Genomic DNA, 19,475 nt, shown 5'->3' with positions numbered 1-19,475 from the left:
TTACCTGAAGGCCACCTTAGTCCTCCGACACCCTTGGAGAGGGAGGTGTGAGTGGAGGGGTTATTCAGACGGTTGCAATCTGCAACCTCACCGCTAGATGCCACTAAATCCCACACACCTTACCTTTAAAACTTGCTTTCACATGGAGGAAATATGTTACAACTGTTCCCACTCTCCCCTACCAATATGGCCATTTCATTTTTACTCATCAGAAACTTGATTTGATTCTCTATCCTAACACAGAGAACACAGAGAGAGAGAGAGAGAGAGAGAGAGAGAGAGAGAGAAACTTTTATTTACTCCTCTACTTCATGGTTTTTTACATTTATCCTTTGATATTGCAATATATTGTTATTGTTTTTTATTTGTTTGTTTGTTTTATTTACACAACAAACATGAATTACTTCTTTATTGTTTTCTTCAATGTACATGCATGTTCTTTTTTAAATATCTATTTTTTGTAATGTGCTTAATGAATTGTATATATTTATATATATGTTTATGTTTTTATTTTTTAATTTTTTAATTTATTTTTTTATTATTGAATTGACGCTTTGGCAATAATGTTCACCTGACAGTCATGATCAATAAAGCAAATTGAACTGAATTGAATTGAATTGAGAAAGAGAAGAAAACTGAGACATAAACACAAAAGCTTATCTCGGCAGCGAGGGAGCGCGCGTGTGCCTCGTGCAGCCTGTCCCGTCCTCCTCCTCTCTCTCTCTCTCCCTCCCTCTCTCTCTCTCTCTCCCTCTCTCTCTCTCTGGGATGGCTCAAATCAAATGCGGAAGTTGACACCCAGGAAAGCTGCTGCTGCCGCCACAACCACCAAGATGAGTGTTGACCTGAGAGTGGAGCTGTAGCGAGGCGGAGAAGAGGAGGAGGAGAAGCGGCGCGTCGGTGACAGCGAGGCGGAGAGAGACCGCAGCAGGAAAACACACCGGAGAGCCATTAACACCGAGCTGACCTGGGACATATGGCTTCTCTGAACAGCGCAGAGCGACGGGCTTTCGCTCTGAAAATCAACAGGTAAACACCGTCCTGGAGGTTTTGGTTTCAGGGTTAGTTGTATGAACTCTTGGTGCCTCCCCAGAGAGAGAGAGAGAGAGAGAGATGGGAGGAGTGAGCGAGCTGTGTAGTCCTGACAGACAGTTGGAGGGGATTCCACATAGTGGAGCAGGCAGCCACATGTTGTGCATGTTAATACTGCTGCAGCTTGGTTTAAAAAGACAGCCTGGAGGAAAACTAAACAGACAACTTCTCCTCAACTTTCCCATAAGAATTCTTACAGGACAAACTTCTGGTAATGGTGAAAGCCATAGTTTCTCTCTTGTATAGGCTCATTATTTGCATAAACTAACAGTGAAACAGTGCTGAAGCTTCTACACTAAGTTGACAACTGTGTATCATTTCCTCCTCATGAGGATGCTGATTCTATATCTAGTGTTTTTCTAATATGATCATTTCCTGTGGTATGTAAGGTCTGACTACTAGAGCTGCTATAAATGAGAATGGATGTGGTCATAGTTCCTGCTGTGTGACACTGGCCAGGTGTGGAGGAAGTATGTACATGGAAGTCTATTGTGTACCATACCTCCTCTCTGTAGTACGACTCATTAAAACAAATACACTCATACTTCCTATGATTAGCAGCCTCTCCAGTACAGTACAGTATGTACAAGTCAAACTGAGTGTAAAACATTTAGTGGGCGATGTTGAAGCAGTTTAAAGCGTGCATTAGGGTTAAGTCACATTGTGGAGGTGGAGAGATTAGTTTTGGTCAAACTTAGAGATGATGGTGAGGAAGCAAATTGTTTACACTCACATTTATTTTCATAGTCCACAAGCAGCACAGTTTTAAGCCCCTGTCATCCTCTCTTAACCAAAAATCAGTATTCTTGTGTCTGCAAGCATCTAAGCCTTTGTAACTTGGATGAAAAGTAATATTTAGAAATGATTGAATTACTTGAGGAATTGTAATGAATCACCACTGATGGAGTCGTGTAACATGTCTTTAAAAGTGGTTTAAAGTAGGGCTTTTTTTTTTAAATTATTGATTAATCTGCTATCGGGCTGCACAGTATATCGTATTTTTTGTCGTCATCGTGATGTCAACTTGCGTGATAAACACGAAAGCCTGCAATATTGTATTTTTTTAGTTAGTTGAAAAAGGGTATCCGTAGTTTCCTTTCATTTTTTTAATTCAGAAAGCTATTTGTTTTATTTTAGCAGTATACTGAAAGCAGCAGAAAGGCAGAACTGAGTACACTTTCTGTTTATTTATCGCAAGTAATATTGTAATTGCAATATTCAACATTATTATCGCATATTGCATATTTACCTCATATTGTGCAGCCCGAATCTGCTAGTTATTTTCTTTATTGTTTTGTCTGTAAAATGCAAGAATACAGGGAAAATTGACAACCACAATATCCCAGTGCTCAAGATGACATCTTTAAATTCTGTTTTATCCAAAAGCAGTCTACAACTATTCATTTTTACAATGATATAATACAGAGAAAAGCAGCAAATCCTCACATTTGAAAAGCTGAAACTAGCTAATGTGACTAATCGGTTATCGAAATAGTTGCAGATTAATGTCTGATCGTTTCAGCTCTAGTCCAAAGCATCCCATTGGGTTTTCATCCTTTATTGTGAGAGTGAAAACCTCTGGTGAATGCACTGTACCCTTGTTTTTAATAGCCAGGAGAAATGCTGGATCCTTGCTGTGCTGTGATGTTCAGAGCTGAGCTCAGCTGCTGAGGGATGAGAAGGATCTCGGGTCAGAGCCTGAATCCAGTGATGAGGCAGCAGAGAGGCTGGTTAGAAGATGCTGTGCTGTAGCAAAACATGCTGGAGTTGTCCAGTGTGAGTTTGCAAAGTGTTAAACAGCACAGCCAGTAAGTGATGACGCAAGAGAGACACAGTTCACACTCCTTGACAATGACTTCTCAAACTGTTGTTGTGAGTTGGAGTGGGGAAATTCCATTGTTTTTTTAAAGTGAAATAGTTTTGATATTGACCCGGCAACATTTGAATAGATATTGTGTAATATACAGCTATCTGAAATTAACACAATTTCTTATTTTTGTTTTTTTGTGTTGTTGTTATGTTACAGTTAGGTTAGTTACGTTAGGTACACAAAATAATGTCAATACCTCATGGAAATGGACTCTGAGGTGGACTCAGAGGTTGGTCATTTTAGGTACTGTAAGCTATAAAAAAGATCTGTACTTTGATATGTCTGATTAGTTTAAGCATTTTTGACTTAATTATGATAGTGGGCAGTTGAAAGGTGACAAGATATGAGAGAAGAGAGAGGAGGGATGATATGCAACACAGGTTCCATGGCCAGACCCGCTGACATTGTGATTATATGGTCAGCGTCTTAAACACCCCAATATGTGTAATTTGAAACAACCATGATACAACATGCATTGGTGAAACAAAAAAAGGAAAAAAACATGGATAAACATGGCATTTAGACACAAACAAACCGCTCTGACAAAGAGGAACAGTGGTCACAATTTGTATGTAATACAATACAGGTTCAAAAAAAGGGGGAGTCCAAGGCACTCTTCTGGAAAAATATAAAAAGCCTTTATTCAAATGGCAGTTTCATGATGAAATGCTAAAAACAATGCTGGTACATGTTCAGATTGCGTAACAACCCACGCGTAGCGGCACAAACAGCCTTCTTTCAATACGTAGCAGGTTGGAAAACCTGTTAATTGACAGGCAAACTACTGTACTACATCTCATATTTGTAGGAGTGTTACTTCAGGGTTAAACAATAAGGTTCTTCTATCTATCCACCCCTAAATATTCTATATGTGCTCATTCATGAGCAGTTCCTCTCTCGATCTCTCTATCAGGATGGACTGTGAAGGAAATCCTGCACACTGTGGACACTATGTCTCACCGGGTTTCACTTCGCTTTTTCTTTTTTTTTGTTTGTTCATGGCAGTTTCAAATCAGGAAATGTGTGTTTCTTCATAAGCACATTAAAAAAAGGCACAGTTTTGGTGAGTGGATCGAAGGTAGCTGAACACCTAATGTTCTACTGTTGAACATGATATAAGCATATGGTAACAGGTGTGAGGACAGCTGTGGACGTGGGGCCTCTGTCGTTCAATACTCCTAAAGTGGCAGGGAGATGATCCGGATTGAGTTACATCTGATTTCCTGTGGGCTAATGACATCTGTTAACCGTTGTGGCTGCTGGTGGGCCATTGAGTGGTGGGGTATAGTGTGTCAAAAAGACACATGGATTTTGATAAATGACTTGCCCTGTGGTTAAAACATTCAAACTCAAATAGAAGTCGTGTTTAAAGTTTCCTTCTGTCACTTTTCCTGGCTTGGAGCCATGGTGTGTTTGTGCGTGCCTCCCTCTGACAGGAAGCTGAGTCGTGATGGTGCTGATAGCAGTAAGACCCATTAAGTCTGGAGACATATGATAGTATGAGACACACAGTGGGGGCATCCCTTTGGTCTGCTTTCCTCCTCTTGTCATGCACACCACACACCACTCTGTGTTTCCTGTGTTTCTTATGAGGAACTTATGGGGGGAAGGCATAAGGGAGAAGCCACCCACCGCTAGTGGATTGACTTGATAATAATGATGATAATAGGGATAATTGTAGACTATCTGGCTGAGCAGCATGCCTGGTGGGAGTCATGATAATCATGAGTAAAATGATAGATTTGGCTATTTGAGGGGGGCGATTAATCAGAAAGAAGCATTGCAACTGCAGTTTTAGAGCAGGATTCAATCTGAGGAATGCTTGGCCAATGATTCCAGAAATGCTGACAGGAACACACCATATGCACACACAGCAAGTGCAGGCCTGCCGTAGACAGCATGACGTGACAAAAAGGGGCCAACCTCTTTCTATAGGGAGGGGATGCTAAAAGGTTTTCCCTGTGGAAGAACCCACAATGAGATTTCTTATCTTGGGCTGCAACTAATGATTATTTTCATTGTCGATTAATCTGTCTGTTATTTTCTCGAGTAATCGATTAGTTGTTTGGTCCATAATATGTCAGAACATATGTCTCCCAAAGCCCAAGATGATGTCCTCAAATGTCTTGTTTTGTCCACAACTCAAAGATATTCAGTTAACTGTCATAGAGGAGTAAATAAACCAGGAAATATTCACATTTAAGAAGCTGGAATCAGAGAATCTAGACTATTTTTTCTTTAAAAAATACTCAAACCGGTTAATGAATTAGCAAAATAGTTGGCGATTAGTTTAATAGTTGACATCTAATTGAATAATGGGTCGTTGTGGTCTTAGCTGAATGACTTATTTCTAAGAAACTTATGAGCACATCTCTGATAAACACAAGATTTAAAGCGGTGCTTTTGTGTGATTCTTTGTGGAGAAACTCAGTTTTACAGATCTGTAGATTAAATCAACTAATCGATAAATCGACAAAATGTTAGTATGAATGTTAGTCGACTAAGAATTTCTTTGGTCAAGGACAGCCCTGTGCAATATAATTATAATGTTACCGGAACATAAAACAGCACTTTGACAGCTGATGATTTTCACATTAAATGACTAATTGAAGTCTAACAGCATTACTGACAGATTAGAGGTGTGTTTGACAGCTCATAAATACTTGAAGTAATGGGTTCACACACAAAGCTGCTTCATCAAATGTTATTTCATTTGGATTAATGATGAAATGATTTTGGCCCTCTGGCCTTTCTCCTTGTCTTTGAATAAGAGACTTTTCTTTCTTATACAGGATGATCTAATTAGCACAGTGTGACAGCGGCTATGACAATATCATAACCATCGATCTGTGAAGGAAACAATTAATATATTCCAGTATTTTACAGCTGATATCCATCAAAGTCTGGGTAATATAACGTGATTTTCTATCTCTAAATGGCTTTGTTGTCGTCTAGTAATATAAACTAATGAAACTAAGTTATCATCCAAAAATGTTCAACTTGATTGATGATTACTTATTGTACTAATCAGTGCTATGACTTGATCTAGTAATGCTGTAATTGATGTGCATGATATGATTTATGATTTACTTTACAAAGTATACAGTGTGCCTACTGATGTGTCATCAGCCCTGATTTATAGCTGGAGTTTGCTGTCAGTTGTAATTCCTCGGTAGCAGCTGTTTAAAGAGAGCCGTCCTCATCAGCGTTGATTACCTTTTCTAATTATATCTCGTGGAAAAAAAGAGAAAGAGGAAAACTGGGAATTATTGGCATCAGGCATTTCTGTTCATCCTGGGGAATGCTCTCTTAATAGCAATTGAAATGTCCGATCCCAAAGAGGAAGCATTTTTTGTCATTTTGCATCTGATTTTATAGCATGTTATATGCTGACAATCAGTATGTTTACATGCATCAGGTTACTGAGAGATATAAGGTTACACAGGGAATCAGACACCACGTAAACAGACACTGTGGTAGCCTGGACACAGTTAAATGTGTATACATGTAGAGTTGTTCCGATACCAGTATTGGAAATGCGTCCGATACTGCCCAAAATTCGGGATCGGGTATTGGTGATTACACCAGTCTATACACCGATCCGATATCATAATTTATTAACCCATAAAAAAAATCACAGAGGAGTAAAGAAACCAGAACATTTTCACATTTAAGAAGCTGGAGAATTTAGACTTTTCTTTCTTAAAAAATGATTTAAACCGACAAAATAGTTGGCGATCAATTTAATAGCTCTAATCAGATTCCATTCTGACCCTGAACTTATTATTACCTCTTTTAAAGTGTATTTTTTTAGTGATTACAACACTGCATTATTACTCTATGTTGTCATAAAGATTTGACCGTCAACATGACCAAGATGATGCTGTGATTATAGTGGCTGCACTGCCAGTAAATGACTCTGGTTCTTTTTGGAAAACAACCTTAACCGCACAATATGTTCTCAGAGTGAGGTGGAATTCAAATTCTTATTACTGTGCTGAAGGTATTTAGCTTAGTCTTTCATTTGAATCGTACGTTTAAGATGTTTGGAAGTCCGTTATGCGTTGCTCAATACAGCAAGAGCCTGCAGTTGCAGCCGACACTGATTTGCTGCTCACATTTTATTTTAGGACAACATCATCACACTGAAAGAGTGTTGTTGAAGAATATGCCTCTCGGGGAATGCCACTATGGTCATTGTCAGAGATCTGAAGCCCCGTGTCCTGATGAGGCACACACAAACCACAGAAGCTGCTTTCAAGACCAAAGCAGTCAACTTCAATAACAGCTGTTTTTACAGACTGGGTCAGATCTGTATTAGATCAAGATGGTGTTACTATGTTTCACTGAACCTTTCCTATTCAGTTTTCTTGACCTTTATCCATCAACGACCTTTGTGTCCTCTCAGCTAAAAGCATTGCAGGTATTGTTGACAGTCAGATATTTGTCCCCTTTAAAGCCTCCGCTGGGTTGATCCATCACAAGAATTCGTCAGTCTTGTGGTTTCACTGAAAAGTCAAGACGTTGCTTCATATTAGGCTTATGACGCAAGCTGCTTTTCCTATCATTTCACCAGAATCGCCAAAATCCAAAGCTCCACTTTTTGTCTTCCTGACAAGAGCAGCTTTGCTTTTATGTAACAAAAGGATGCCAAGACACGAGCCTGTTAAAGAGAGTGACAGATGCTGTGACAAGCTGCTTGTCTACTAGTGCTAAAATATGGTCTGCTGCCAAGAGTTGATTACTGTTTTACTTGCTTGGTCTTTTATAGACAGGCCCTGAATGTGTGTCAGTGTGTGCAAGTAAGCAGACAGAATGTGCTTGCATGTGTGTGTATTTGCAAATAGCACTTTATAAACTGTGTACTGTATGTTCTGTAATAGTATGGGTTGGTATGCTTTGAGCATTGTGCCTCAAGTGGCAATGAAAGATACAAAGGGAGGGGAGGGCATATATAAGTAGCTGTGGGTTCAGTCTGCACAAAGGGTAGGGCATATCTCTTTTGAAGTCAAGTTATGAGAAGGTTTTACAGGGTTTAAATTGCCTCGGGTACAAGTTCAATACACCCACCAGACAATATTCCCTCAAGCAAGAAAAGGCGTTCTTGTTTGCAGCAGCAGTATATAACATCAGAATCACATACTGTAAATCTCAGCAGTAGCCGTTCTCATTTCAAAGTGATACATGTTAAAAACCAATCTGACCAAACAGGAGATGTCTGAGGTAAAAGTCATAACTCTGGCCTGTCAATTGATCCTCTGTCCCCCCTCGTACGCAGACTGGCCAATCATAGCAACATTGGCCAGCTCTGACCAGGGTCTGACAACTATCTGGCTCTGCACCATAGACTCTCATGCAAATGATTTTCTTCATTTTCAGGCTGGTTTTGTGGATTTCGAGCTAGTCATGGTTAAAGGTTACTTGCCCGGGGCACGTGTAATAGTGATACTCGTTACCCGGTGAGTTTGGAAGGAGATATTAGGGCTGTGTATCGGCAAGAATCTGGCGATACAATACGTATCGTGATACAGGGGCAACGATTCAATATATTGCAATACTATGCGATAAGTGAGGCGATATATTGCAATTTTTTTAATGTAATTTTAGGAAAACTGTCATAGTATAAAGAACACACCAGCATATGCATAAAATCTGAGTAAAAACGTTTACTTTTTTATGCAATCAGAACAGTGGGATCTGCACTTGTATTTATCACAGTCCCTGTAACATCCAACATCACAGCACTACTTTCCTAGGGCACATACACTGAGAGGGCACATCTCTTTGCAAATAAAATGAAGTATTGACTAAACTGTAAACTATTCGATAATAGTATTTTTGAGAATCAATACAGTATCACAAAACATGGGCGGGGCTTAGCAAAGGGTCAATTACCTGGTGGAGCTGTGAGGCGTGTCATTCCTTGTGTTGACCTGAAGCTTTCCGAAGCTTTAGTTTCTTACCTGCAGCCCCCTTTAAGCTCCACGGGCTTATGTGATTTGACACATTGCATTCACAAGGAGAAACTCAGAGCATTATTTTAGACTTTAGCGTAGAAAGTATGCGTTTGAAGAGACTTTAGGTTGTTGATGTGCAGGTGCAAGGTGGGGTGCATATGTGATATCCCTCAACAACCAATTTCCAAGTGCCGTTGCATACGCACATACTGCTCTAATAAACCTGCTTAGTGGAGGATTGTGGTTGTACTGAGCAGCCTTCAGGTGTTTGTGTAGTATATGTGTGTACACCTGCACCACCCCCTTTATCAGGCCGTACTCAACTCTGAGTTATGTAAGGGTTAAGTGTTCGGTATGTTGAGGACTATGTAGTGACTTTTGCACAAGTTAGAATTGCGTAACAAAACTGTTAGAAAGTTCGAGAGTCAAAGAGTAAAAGTTGATAATGTGTCTGTGGCTGCTCATTGTGGAAATCAGCATATTGTGTAACATGCTTTGTTTTTCAGGCCTTTCGCATTCCATTTATGTTCGTTCTTGCATTGTTGTGTTATTTTAAATGAAAGTGGAGCAGCTATGTGTTTAAATAAAATGGTGCCGCACTGCTGGACTTTGCTCTTTTCTTTGTGTGTAAATTTGTATACTGCTCTCCCACCCATGCCTTACCCTTTCCTGGCGTACAGTTATTGTATTGACTCAGCATGTTATGTGATTGACAGGAGGGGCGGGAAACAAACTGTGGTTGAATTGCCAGACTCGCATAGAGATTGTTGTATTCTTCAGTATGCCCTTTTAGACTGAACAGCAGACCGTCAAAAACGCATGTGTGAGCATGAAATATTAAGCAGCTTTTTTTTTCTTGGAAAGCAAACCGGTTTGGTGATTTCAGTGTTGCTGCAGAACATCAGTGATATTTGTTTTCAGATGTTTGCATAAAGCTGTCTCTCAGACTTTAAATGCTTCAAGCCTCAGTGGTTTTGACATGCTGGCGTGCCTCCATTGCGCTGGCGTTTATTGGTTTGTGGTGGTAATTAGTAACCGGGCTGTTGTAACAATGGCTACGGGGACTTAATGAACCCATGAGATTGACCACAGGGGAAGCAGTCGGGAATGTGACCCATATACTTAAGTCTTTGCCCTCTAACTCTCCCCTGTTTGGCAATGTTGCAGTAAACTGAGTTTAACACTCGCACATGCAGGAATACATACAAATATATGAGCAAGTTTAACACAACGCACAAACAAAAGCACACAGACACACATAGTAAACGTGCTTATACACACAAAACTGCCCTTTCATCATTGATCCGCAGAGAATAAAGCAGGCATTGTGTAGAGATTGGTAGGGCCCAAATGATTTGGTAGATTAATTACAAAGAAATAGACAGTGCATTAGCTCAGCGTCGCATAGAGATGAAATGTGGGCAACAAATCGGGACACTGCCTTTGTTCTTATCATCTCTCTTCTTTTTGGAGAGGGCTACAGGCAAACACACACACACACACACACACACACACACACACACACACCATCCCCAACTACCCAATATATTTGAATACTACTCCATTCCTGTGTCATGTTGATTTCCTGCTCAGTCTGACCCTTAAATCAGAGCACCATATTTATTCCACCGCCTGTATGGCTGCCAGCCTGACAAAGCCTTTACACAGCCAGCAGAGATGTGCTTCTGTAGAGAGCCAACAATAGTTTGAATGGAATCACCATGACTGACCAATTCAAACTAATCCAAGTGGGAACAATAGTGAAGTTGCTGTTGCATTTCTCATTAAGATACACTGTGTGCATGTTGGTGGAATTTTTACCAAAGGTTTTACATGAGGTTGTAGATGTTTTGATGCTAGTTTCTTTAGAAATAATTTAATCAAATAGCCTGCAAATATACTGGTGTAGTAACTATTACCCTCTGCCTCCTGAACTCAAAACTTCATTAATCTATACCGTATGTGTTTCCATGTTTTGTTGCAGGCACTCTTCTGCAGAGGTCAGACGGAACTTCAGTGGGAATTATGGCTTTCAACACAGCCGAACCAGCTCCAACGCTTCGGCCACAACGTACATAACTGTGGTGAGTCCCCTTCTATGAAAAGATACGTTGGCTTCTGGAATTTAGTCATTTGTTCCTGGCAGGTATTTGTCACATTATCCAGAATATGTGTCTGTGATTGATTCACAGCCACCTGGAAAAAAAGGGTGACTGGTTATTTGTATTTGAGCTATCATGTGCCACAGCAGGCAGGATTGGTTTCAGAAAGGAAAGTAAGGGAGGCATTTCTTAATTTAAATAAAGTGAAATTGCAGCAAACTTTTCAAATGACCTTTTTATGTACATAGTTAATTATGCAGATGTCTAACCCATAGACTGTATAGAAGAAGTGGACGTAGTCACTGTGACGTCACCCGTTGGTTTGTGGACTGCCGTCGAAGTTCGGCATTTTTGCCATCGCCATCTTGGTTTTTTGTAACCAGAAGTGACACGAGTGGGTGGAGCTAAGTACAACTGAATGTTCCCCTGCTGGCTGTTAGAAATAATGCAAGTTTTAAGTAGTTGCCCACTGTGTCTAACATGTAATGTGGGGTTAAGAGGGTAAGCGGACTAAAATGAATGCTGTTGATATACTTCACTTAATACTCAACCTGATGTCACACCGAAGCGTGTAATAGACCCGCCTGTCCACCAGAGGATAGCAGGTCAGTGTCATGTTCTGTCTCGCTGAGGCGTGAATATTACACCTGCGTATAAAAGGGCAGTAGCCTACCGGCTGGGGGCAACAAAACCTCTCACTTAGGTCTAGGCAACAAAACCACTTAGTTAGGTTTCAAAAAACGTCACGATTGGCCTTAAAATAAGTACGTAAACTAAGGGCGTTTTCATATTGGGTATGATTGATCCTTACCATGCCCGAGTACAATTGCCCCCCCCCTCGCCGCTCAACTTTCACATTAGTAAATTTGTTCCGTACCCAAGTACACTTGCCTCCCCCTTCGCCCGTCATAAGCAGTCTATCTCACTTTTTATTCTACGTCACTAGCTCTGAGCGCAGCATATTCACATGGATACGTTTACATTGCAGTCAGTACAGACTACATGGCGTACAAATGACACGCCAAAAACAGAAACGGCATTCTAATTGCAAGCTTTCGCTTTGCGCATTATCGTGTCATTCACACGCCTTTTCGTGCGACCGGCCTGTAATACTCGTGATGTGATGCTAGTTGAGGAGAAATTCTGACAAGAAGGTCAGGGGAGCGGTTTCCTCTAATACTGCACTCACAAGGCTTTAGTGGTTATGCTGAGACCACCAAAGGGCTGTACGCATTATCTTCTTCACATCCTCTTTGCTGTCATTAATGCTGAGGATGTCTGACTCAGTTGCGGTGTGTAGCCTCGAAGATTATAATTTGAATCATAGAAATTTCTGCCACAACATAAGTCGCTGCTTTTGCAGCTGCATTTCTGCAAAAGAGCTGAGTTTTTTTTAGGAAGAATCTTTCTTCCTCTTACAATGGATGAGATGAAAACTTAGTCATGGCTTAATATGCTTTTGTTAAAACCGGGCTGACACTGCCTGTTCTTTGGTTTATAAAACCTAGTGTCCCTTAATTTCTGCAGAGAATTGAATAATGAATGCCATTAGACGGGTTGTTTTCTTGCCTCTTTAGTTGATGCCTAGCAGACAGTTAGAGTGATTCCTGCTCTCTCTCGAGCAAGGAGACAGAATGATGCACAGTAATCCTTTGCGGGGATTTGTTCCCACTACACTGCTAGTCTCTCTGTGGTACCCTCTGAACTTCTGTCTCTGCCTCCCAGATTCATCTCTTCCTCTGTCAGTCTTCCTGCTTTTTCTCTATTTCTGTCTTTCCCTCACATTTCTTCTCTCTCTGCCGCTTTACATCTCTCTCATTTAAAGTTTTCTAAAGCTCTCAGGCGCTAAGTCTCCCGACATATCTGTGTGCATGACTAACTGAGCTGGAGCCCTTTGATACTTACCAAGTGATGATCCTTGAGTTCGTCAGCTGACAGGGTTTGAGGAGGAGTACTTCGACCGTCCATACCACCCCAGTTTGTAGCATGCAACACGGTTAATCTCTAACCTGCTTGGGAAATGGGTCAGAGCCTTGGCCACCGATAGACACTGGATGGGGCCTGCTTACCTTGCAGCTTACACAGGCAAATCTTTAATATGGCCGGATTTGGGATGCGGGAGAGGGGTTTTAATACTATAATCTCTGGGATGATAGTTTCCCATTATTCAGCAGTCGCGTCTAGCACACGGATGAGGGAGGGATGTTTGTTGAGAGGAGGGAGGGATGTTTGTTGCTGCAGTTGTGACGAGGATCACTTTGTTGTCCCTCTCTATTACTCTCCTGCTATATTTAGTGCCTAATATGAGGAATGTTGACTGATCGGTGTTGTAGGCTTCATGTACAAATTGAGAGATTAAGAGGAAAAGCCGCATGCTTTTTTTTTTTTTAATGTAAAGACCTTTTTTTGTTTTTTTCAAAACCGTTCAGCCGTAGTCTGAAGTACTGTATTATTTCTTTATTTTTAATTCGTTATTATAAAACTCTTAAACCTGCAACTGATTTCAAGCTGTGAACGCAATATTGATATATCATCACCTTTTGATAGGGTTAACTTGTTTTTTTGTTTTTTAATTTAATACAGGCACAATACACATAACAAATACAACAATATGATGACATGACAATATGACCTCACAAAAAAATAAAGGAAACACTTAGACAAAAGGAAAATAATAAAAAGTAGGGCTGTCAATAATGCCATAATAAACACAAATTCGTTTTAACACCACTAATTTCTTTAACGCATTAACGCAACTTGTGATTTTTAGGTTGTAGTGGGCTCGGTTTTAAAACTAGAGTGAAGATAGTGAAGGTATCATATGAAACTAGAACCTAAGGAATCCATTGGTACCAACCATGTCATACCAGCTCATCGTGAAGGAGGCTAAATAATGCTGCAAACTTGCGCTAAATTTTGGCGAGGAAAAACTGGCATGGCCATTTTCAAAAGGGGTCCCCTTGACCTCTGACCTCAAGATATGTGAATGAAAATGGGTTCTATGGGTACCCACGAGTCTCCCCTCTACAGAACATGCCCACTTTATGATAATCACATGCAGTTTTGGGGCAAGTCATAGTCAAGTCAGTACACTGACACACTGACAGCTGTTGTTGCCTGTTGTGCTGCAGTTTGCCATGTTATGATTTGAGCATATTTTTGATGCTAAATGCAGTACCTGTGAGGGTTTATGGACAATATCTGTCATTGTTTTGTGTTATTAATTGACTTCCAAATGATTGTTTCTTCCATTTCATGTTGTGTACATTTTGGTGGTTTTCTAGCAATTATTTTTTCCAAAATAAATGTTGCATGTGTTTTTGAGCATGTGTGCAGCGCCTCTGTGTGTGTGTATAAGCAGCATGCACGTGTGTGTCTGTAGTTTCTGTTCCTGTTCCTGTTGAAACGCTCGCTGATAGAGGGACGCCTTGCTTGATGTCACTTATGTGTTGCGGTTTCCTCCTTTCAACCCTAAACTGCAAGACACTTTGCCTAAACGCTCGAAACTGCTGTCAAAACATCTTGTGGGTTCAAAACAGTCAGGCTCAACTTAAACTTAAAGCCACTTTTAGTAATGCTGATTGTTTCCTCTCCGATCTACTGGAGTTCGTAGCTTCTAGGAATATGAGGATTAATTTAAAAAGGATCTGTGCGCGGTGGCTTTGTTTCAACAAAAAGCATTCAGCGTCAGTAGGTAGGTGCACACTGTAGGTTCCCATTTCCGGAGTGCGCCATTTTGTTCGCTTCCTTTTTTTATGGTTCAGTTTTCAGCCGGGTAAGTCTCCAACCTCCGTATGCACACAGTTGTCCTTTAGTGAGACTTAAGAGTGAGATTATTGGTAAACTTCATTGTCTTAAATATTGTGAGTCAGGTCGAATGTGGCTGCATTGTGCAACGTTGTTTGTCATGACTTCCTTATCATGTCTGTTTTCCGTCCCTGCTCATCTTTGCTAGTGCACATTGAGAACAGTGATGTTGGTAGATGCATGATGCATTATAACTGGATGAATCTTACTTAAATAAGGCTCCAATAGTGAGAAAAGTGGTTACAGGTAACAGTTATTGGTCTTAAAAATGTGTCATTTGATCAAGGAAGCTTATTTTATTTATTTATTTATAGTTGCATGTGTCTGCACAGAATTGTATCAGTTGTAGATTGCAATGCTTCCTACTGATAAAAACAATCTCTATCCTCATATATGGTTGCACTTTTATAATCACCAATGAGTAAGCTGAAAGAAACTAGTCAATGAGAGGTAGTTTCTTGCTCGCTCCTCTCGAGACTCCACAGAGCAGCAGCTGCTGATCAGAGGCATGCATAGATTTGCATTCATTTGTTTTACGTTAGCCCTCATGCTAAACAAGAAAAAGAGGCCATGCTACCATGATTGTTTGAACTTTGAGGCAGAGAGCCAAAGAAATGCACATATGGAGCAGGATGCCATGTTGAGGTTCAAGCCTCCTCTATGGAAAGGATGAGTTGAAGGTTTTGATCTATACTGTAGACCTGTCATTTAACATAATAATGATACAGTTGTTCCATCTGGCTGCCTGTGTATTCTTTTCTTCTTGTGTTGTTGCATGCTAATACTAACCCATGTGGTACAATTTGCTCTGGAGTGCTCAGCAGAGAAAAATATCCCTTAGGGTGGATTGATGTGTAAAAACATGTCTGAAGGCAAATGGAATTTGCTCTGCTTTTAAAAGTTGAGTACAGCAGTGACTCATCTCGTTGCTGCAGTTATCTCTACCTCTTATGTGTCCACATCTGTGAGTGTGGCAGGCTTTGCTCTGTATTTTTCTTTGTTCTCTCTGTTTCCTGTACACACACACTTTCTCTCACATGCAATCTTTCACACACAACCTGTTTGTGATGGAAATGCATCCTGTGTGGGGACAGTGTGTACCAATAAAAGCTTAAATATTCTTTTTGGATAAAGCTCACTTTCACTCTGAACACTGCATCGTTTCTCTAGATACTTTGAGAAAACAGTTTCCTTTCATTAGTGATTATTTAGGAAATCTTTCAGTATGATATTGTGGTTTATTTCCAAGCTTTTGCATACATCAGCCAGAGCCTGGCTGCCGACTGTAATCATGTTGGTCTGCCCAGTTTGCTGCCACTTTTCACAGAAACACCTGCTCCATGCAGGTTCCCAGGTCCCTGTTTGTGGAGCCAGCCATGTGTTATCTCATCAGTTGTGCTCTCTTTCTAATGATGAAAAGTGTGTCTGTTCTTCGCCTTTAAGCTCCAGTGGGACTTTGTCTCGTTGTGTGCGCTGATGATTTGAACAATATGTACTGATTCCAAGTCCCAAGTGGAAATTTCAGCCCGTTTGCACTGTACATAAAAGTGATTACAGCTTTGCTTTTGATCTGCTGTAGCTCTGGAGGCTGATAGTCTAAAAATAGGTACACAGAAGAAAAATGTCCTTGCTGTCTCTTACAGGCCAGTTTGTTCCAGTTTCTATTTATGTATGTGCTCCAATCTTTTGTTCCTCTACAGGTATGAGGTATTAGAAAATAGTCATGATTCAACATGTCTGGTGTCTGGTCCCACCTCCCTTTCCTATCTCTTCTTTTTCCTCAGTTCTTTCCTGCACTATGTGGACTGTACAAACTCATCAATCACCTTATAGCTTACAAAGAATGAATCTAATTGGTTGTTTGCTTGTTGTATAGTTTTGTCACCCTAGCCCTAAACCTCCTCAGACAATTCTTTCCTGGCATATTTTTAATATTAACCCTCTCCACTCTGTTAGGATCCCTAAACTGTATTTTTGCAAATATGACTTCCCATATGTTCCTCATATCATGATATGTGGTCCCATGTGTCCTAATTCCTCCATCCCTTCATTCTGCAGCCTCAGTCGTATGAAGCGGTGGAGCCGTTGGACCTTGAGGAATTCCTGACGTCACAGTTAAGAAGTGGAGACTCGGCCCTGATGCAGGAACTTGGAGACTTCCCCGACGATGACCTGCAGGTGCAGCAGGTGGAGAAGGAGTGTCGCACTGTTAGACACTCTGTGCCTGAACATGGGTGAGTCACAGGATGTCTGACCACAGAGGAAACCACACAAAAAATCCTCCCTGAAATATTAAATTGGAAAGCTGTTAGACCTGTTAAAGATATAAAATAGTGAAGAAAAATTACATAAGATGTTTCACTGCATTGTCAGCACCTTGCTGTTCGTTAAAAGCCACAACAAACAACAGTCTTAATGCATTCAACTACTGAATGTTTTTGGCAGATTGCTTCCAGTGAAAGTTGCACACAAAAAACAACTCACTTGCATTACAAGATGGTTCTCAGGTCCATGTTGGAAAGTTAATCTTTATACTGTACATATGAGTTACGACAAGCTTCTTGGCAAAAAGATGAACAGAAATACATCATAAAATACATTTAATAAGAGTAAAGAAATAGGGCAAAAGATCAGAAGCATAGATAAAAGACAGTCGAATAAAGTGCTGAAATGATTTCTTCTTTTAGTCATACATCAGGTGTATAGAGTTAAAAAAATGTTAGCTGTGATTTATAGATCTTAGGAGAATCTATGCAGTTGCAGAATAAGTAGCAGTTGCAATGTCAGAGGACATTTTTCAAAATGCCTTCAGCATTGTCAGTGTAAGGTTATTCTGCCAACATGTGCTATCTATTCAGAGCATTCACTCGTCCTGCACCTTGACCATGAAGTGCAGATTAAGATAGAAGAGGAATGTAAAGGTTTCAGCTGTCCGTGAATGTTTGCATGCTTGTCTGCGTGAGAATGTGTGTCTTCTTATCCTTTCCGTCCCTCTCTTTCTCTTTGTAGACCGGAGTTGGATCCACATGTGAGGGACTGCGTAAAGAGTTACACTCAGCCGTGGCTTTTGGTCTCGAGAAGGTAAATTGTCTCTTACAGAAACACGACAGTTACCGTCTGAGTGTGATGGAGCTGATGGTAACACATAGATGCAGATACCCTAAAATGACAAAACTGAATCTATTTTTGGAGTTTATAATTTAGAAATGGAAAAATAGATGTACTTCAAGCTGCAGTATTTTAAATAAAAACTGTACTCAAGTAAAAGTAGTGTTACTTTGCAAAAACAAGTACTCAAGTAGAAGTAAAAGTAGTCATCAAAATAACTTGAATAAGAGTACAGTAAGTATTTACTGAAAAAAATACTTAAGTAGTGAGTAACTTACTGTGCGCTATTAGCTGCTAGCGCTATTTGAGAGCCATAACGTTAACCTTAAGGGTGGGAGTCACCGGATTCTCCACGATACAATATTATCACGATACAATCTTATTGCGATTTTAAACATGTTACGATATACTGAGTATTGCGATAAAATATATTGCGATTTATTACCTTTTTTCAACTGCAAATTATGCAGTACGTCAACATCTGTGAGATACAGTTTTCACTCTGTATTGATTTTTTCCCCCACCGCTAGTTAACGTTACTCCAGCTGTAGCTTCAGCCGTGCTGCTTTGAACGGAGTCATGTGGAGGTGTGGCTGCGGTAGGAAAACGTGCCAGCAGACCTGGGACCAGGTGACCACCTGCCTCTTAACGGATCGTGAATGCATAAAATAATAAATAAATGAAAGTAGCGCGATGAATGCATCTAAATGTAACACAGTCACACAGTAACACAGTTGGATTTTTCTCCAAAAATCTCCTCAAGCAAGAGTAAAAAGTGTGCTGCAATCAAACTACTCTGACAAGTACAATTTACTCAAAAAAGTTACTTGAGTACATGTAACGGAGTAAATGTAACTCGTTACTCCCCACCTCCGCCAAAATCACATACAAAATGCCCTGACCGCTGGTATCTACTGTAGGCTGGCACACTGTGCAACAGGTGCCAATTGTCTGGGAAGCAGGAAAAAGGAGGCCTGAGAGAGCCTGATAAACATTTAACACTGGGATCTCCTGTCTGATACATTTTAATATATTATTAGATTTATATAGCGCTTTATAATATTCTCAAAGACGCTTTAACATAGTCGGAGGGGAAAACGGTGTGAGACAGACAGACAGGAGACGAACGACAAAAAGCGACATACACAGGCACAATCACATACATACACACGGACTGATGGGGGGCAGGCGGGGGGGAGGGGGCTACGGGTAAGCAGATGAAAAAAGATGTGTTTTGAGGCGGGACTGGAATGTGGTGAGGGAATCAGAGTCTCTGATGAGATTGGGGAGTGAGTTCCAGAGCTTGGGAGCTGCCCTGGAGAATGCTCTGTCCCCAAAGCTGCGGAGTTTGGACGTGGGGGTGGAGAGTAAACCAGCTGAGGTGGATCTGAGGGACCGTTGAGGTTGGTAGGGGGAGAGGAGTTCAGAGAGATAGGGGGGTGCAAGTTGGTGGAGGGCTTTGTAGGTAAGGGTCAGGATTTTGTAGGAGATCCGGTGGGAGACGGGGAGCCAGTGAAGGTCTTTCAGGACTGGGGTGAT

General features: G+C 40.7%; 1 protein-coding gene across 3 annotated transcripts in view; it reads left to right on the top strand.

The window, feature by feature from the left end:
• The first annotated feature begins 824 nt into the window (after positions 1–824).
• dock8 (dedicator of cytokinesis 8) overlaps positions 825–19,475 on the top strand; it is a 73,706-nt gene continuing 55,055 nt past the window's right edge. For 2 of the 3 annotated variants that reach the window (XM_074637663.1, XM_074637662.1), the window contains exons 1-4: positions 825–1,029; positions 10,904–11,003; positions 16,887–17,062; positions 17,838–17,909. In XM_074637663.1, the coding sequence (XP_074493764.1) occupies positions 977–1,029; positions 10,904–11,003; positions 16,887–17,062; positions 17,838–17,909 (401 nt within the window). In that variant the 5' untranslated portion in view covers positions 825–976. Of the gene's footprint in view, positions 1,030–10,903; positions 11,004–14,671; positions 14,797–16,886; positions 17,063–17,837; positions 17,910–19,475 lie in introns of those variants that run through there. The other variant, XM_074637664.1, reaches the window with a different exon arrangement.

The sequence above is a fragment of the Sebastes fasciatus genome, chromosome 6 (assembly GCF_043250625.1).
Source record: "Sebastes fasciatus isolate fSebFas1 chromosome 6, fSebFas1.pri, whole genome shotgun sequence".
Classification (NCBI taxonomy): domain Eukaryota; kingdom Metazoa; phylum Chordata; class Actinopteri; order Perciformes; family Sebastidae; genus Sebastes; species Sebastes fasciatus.
Note: the sequence above shows the minus strand (reverse complement) of the source record. Positions and strands in the feature narration are given on the sequence as shown.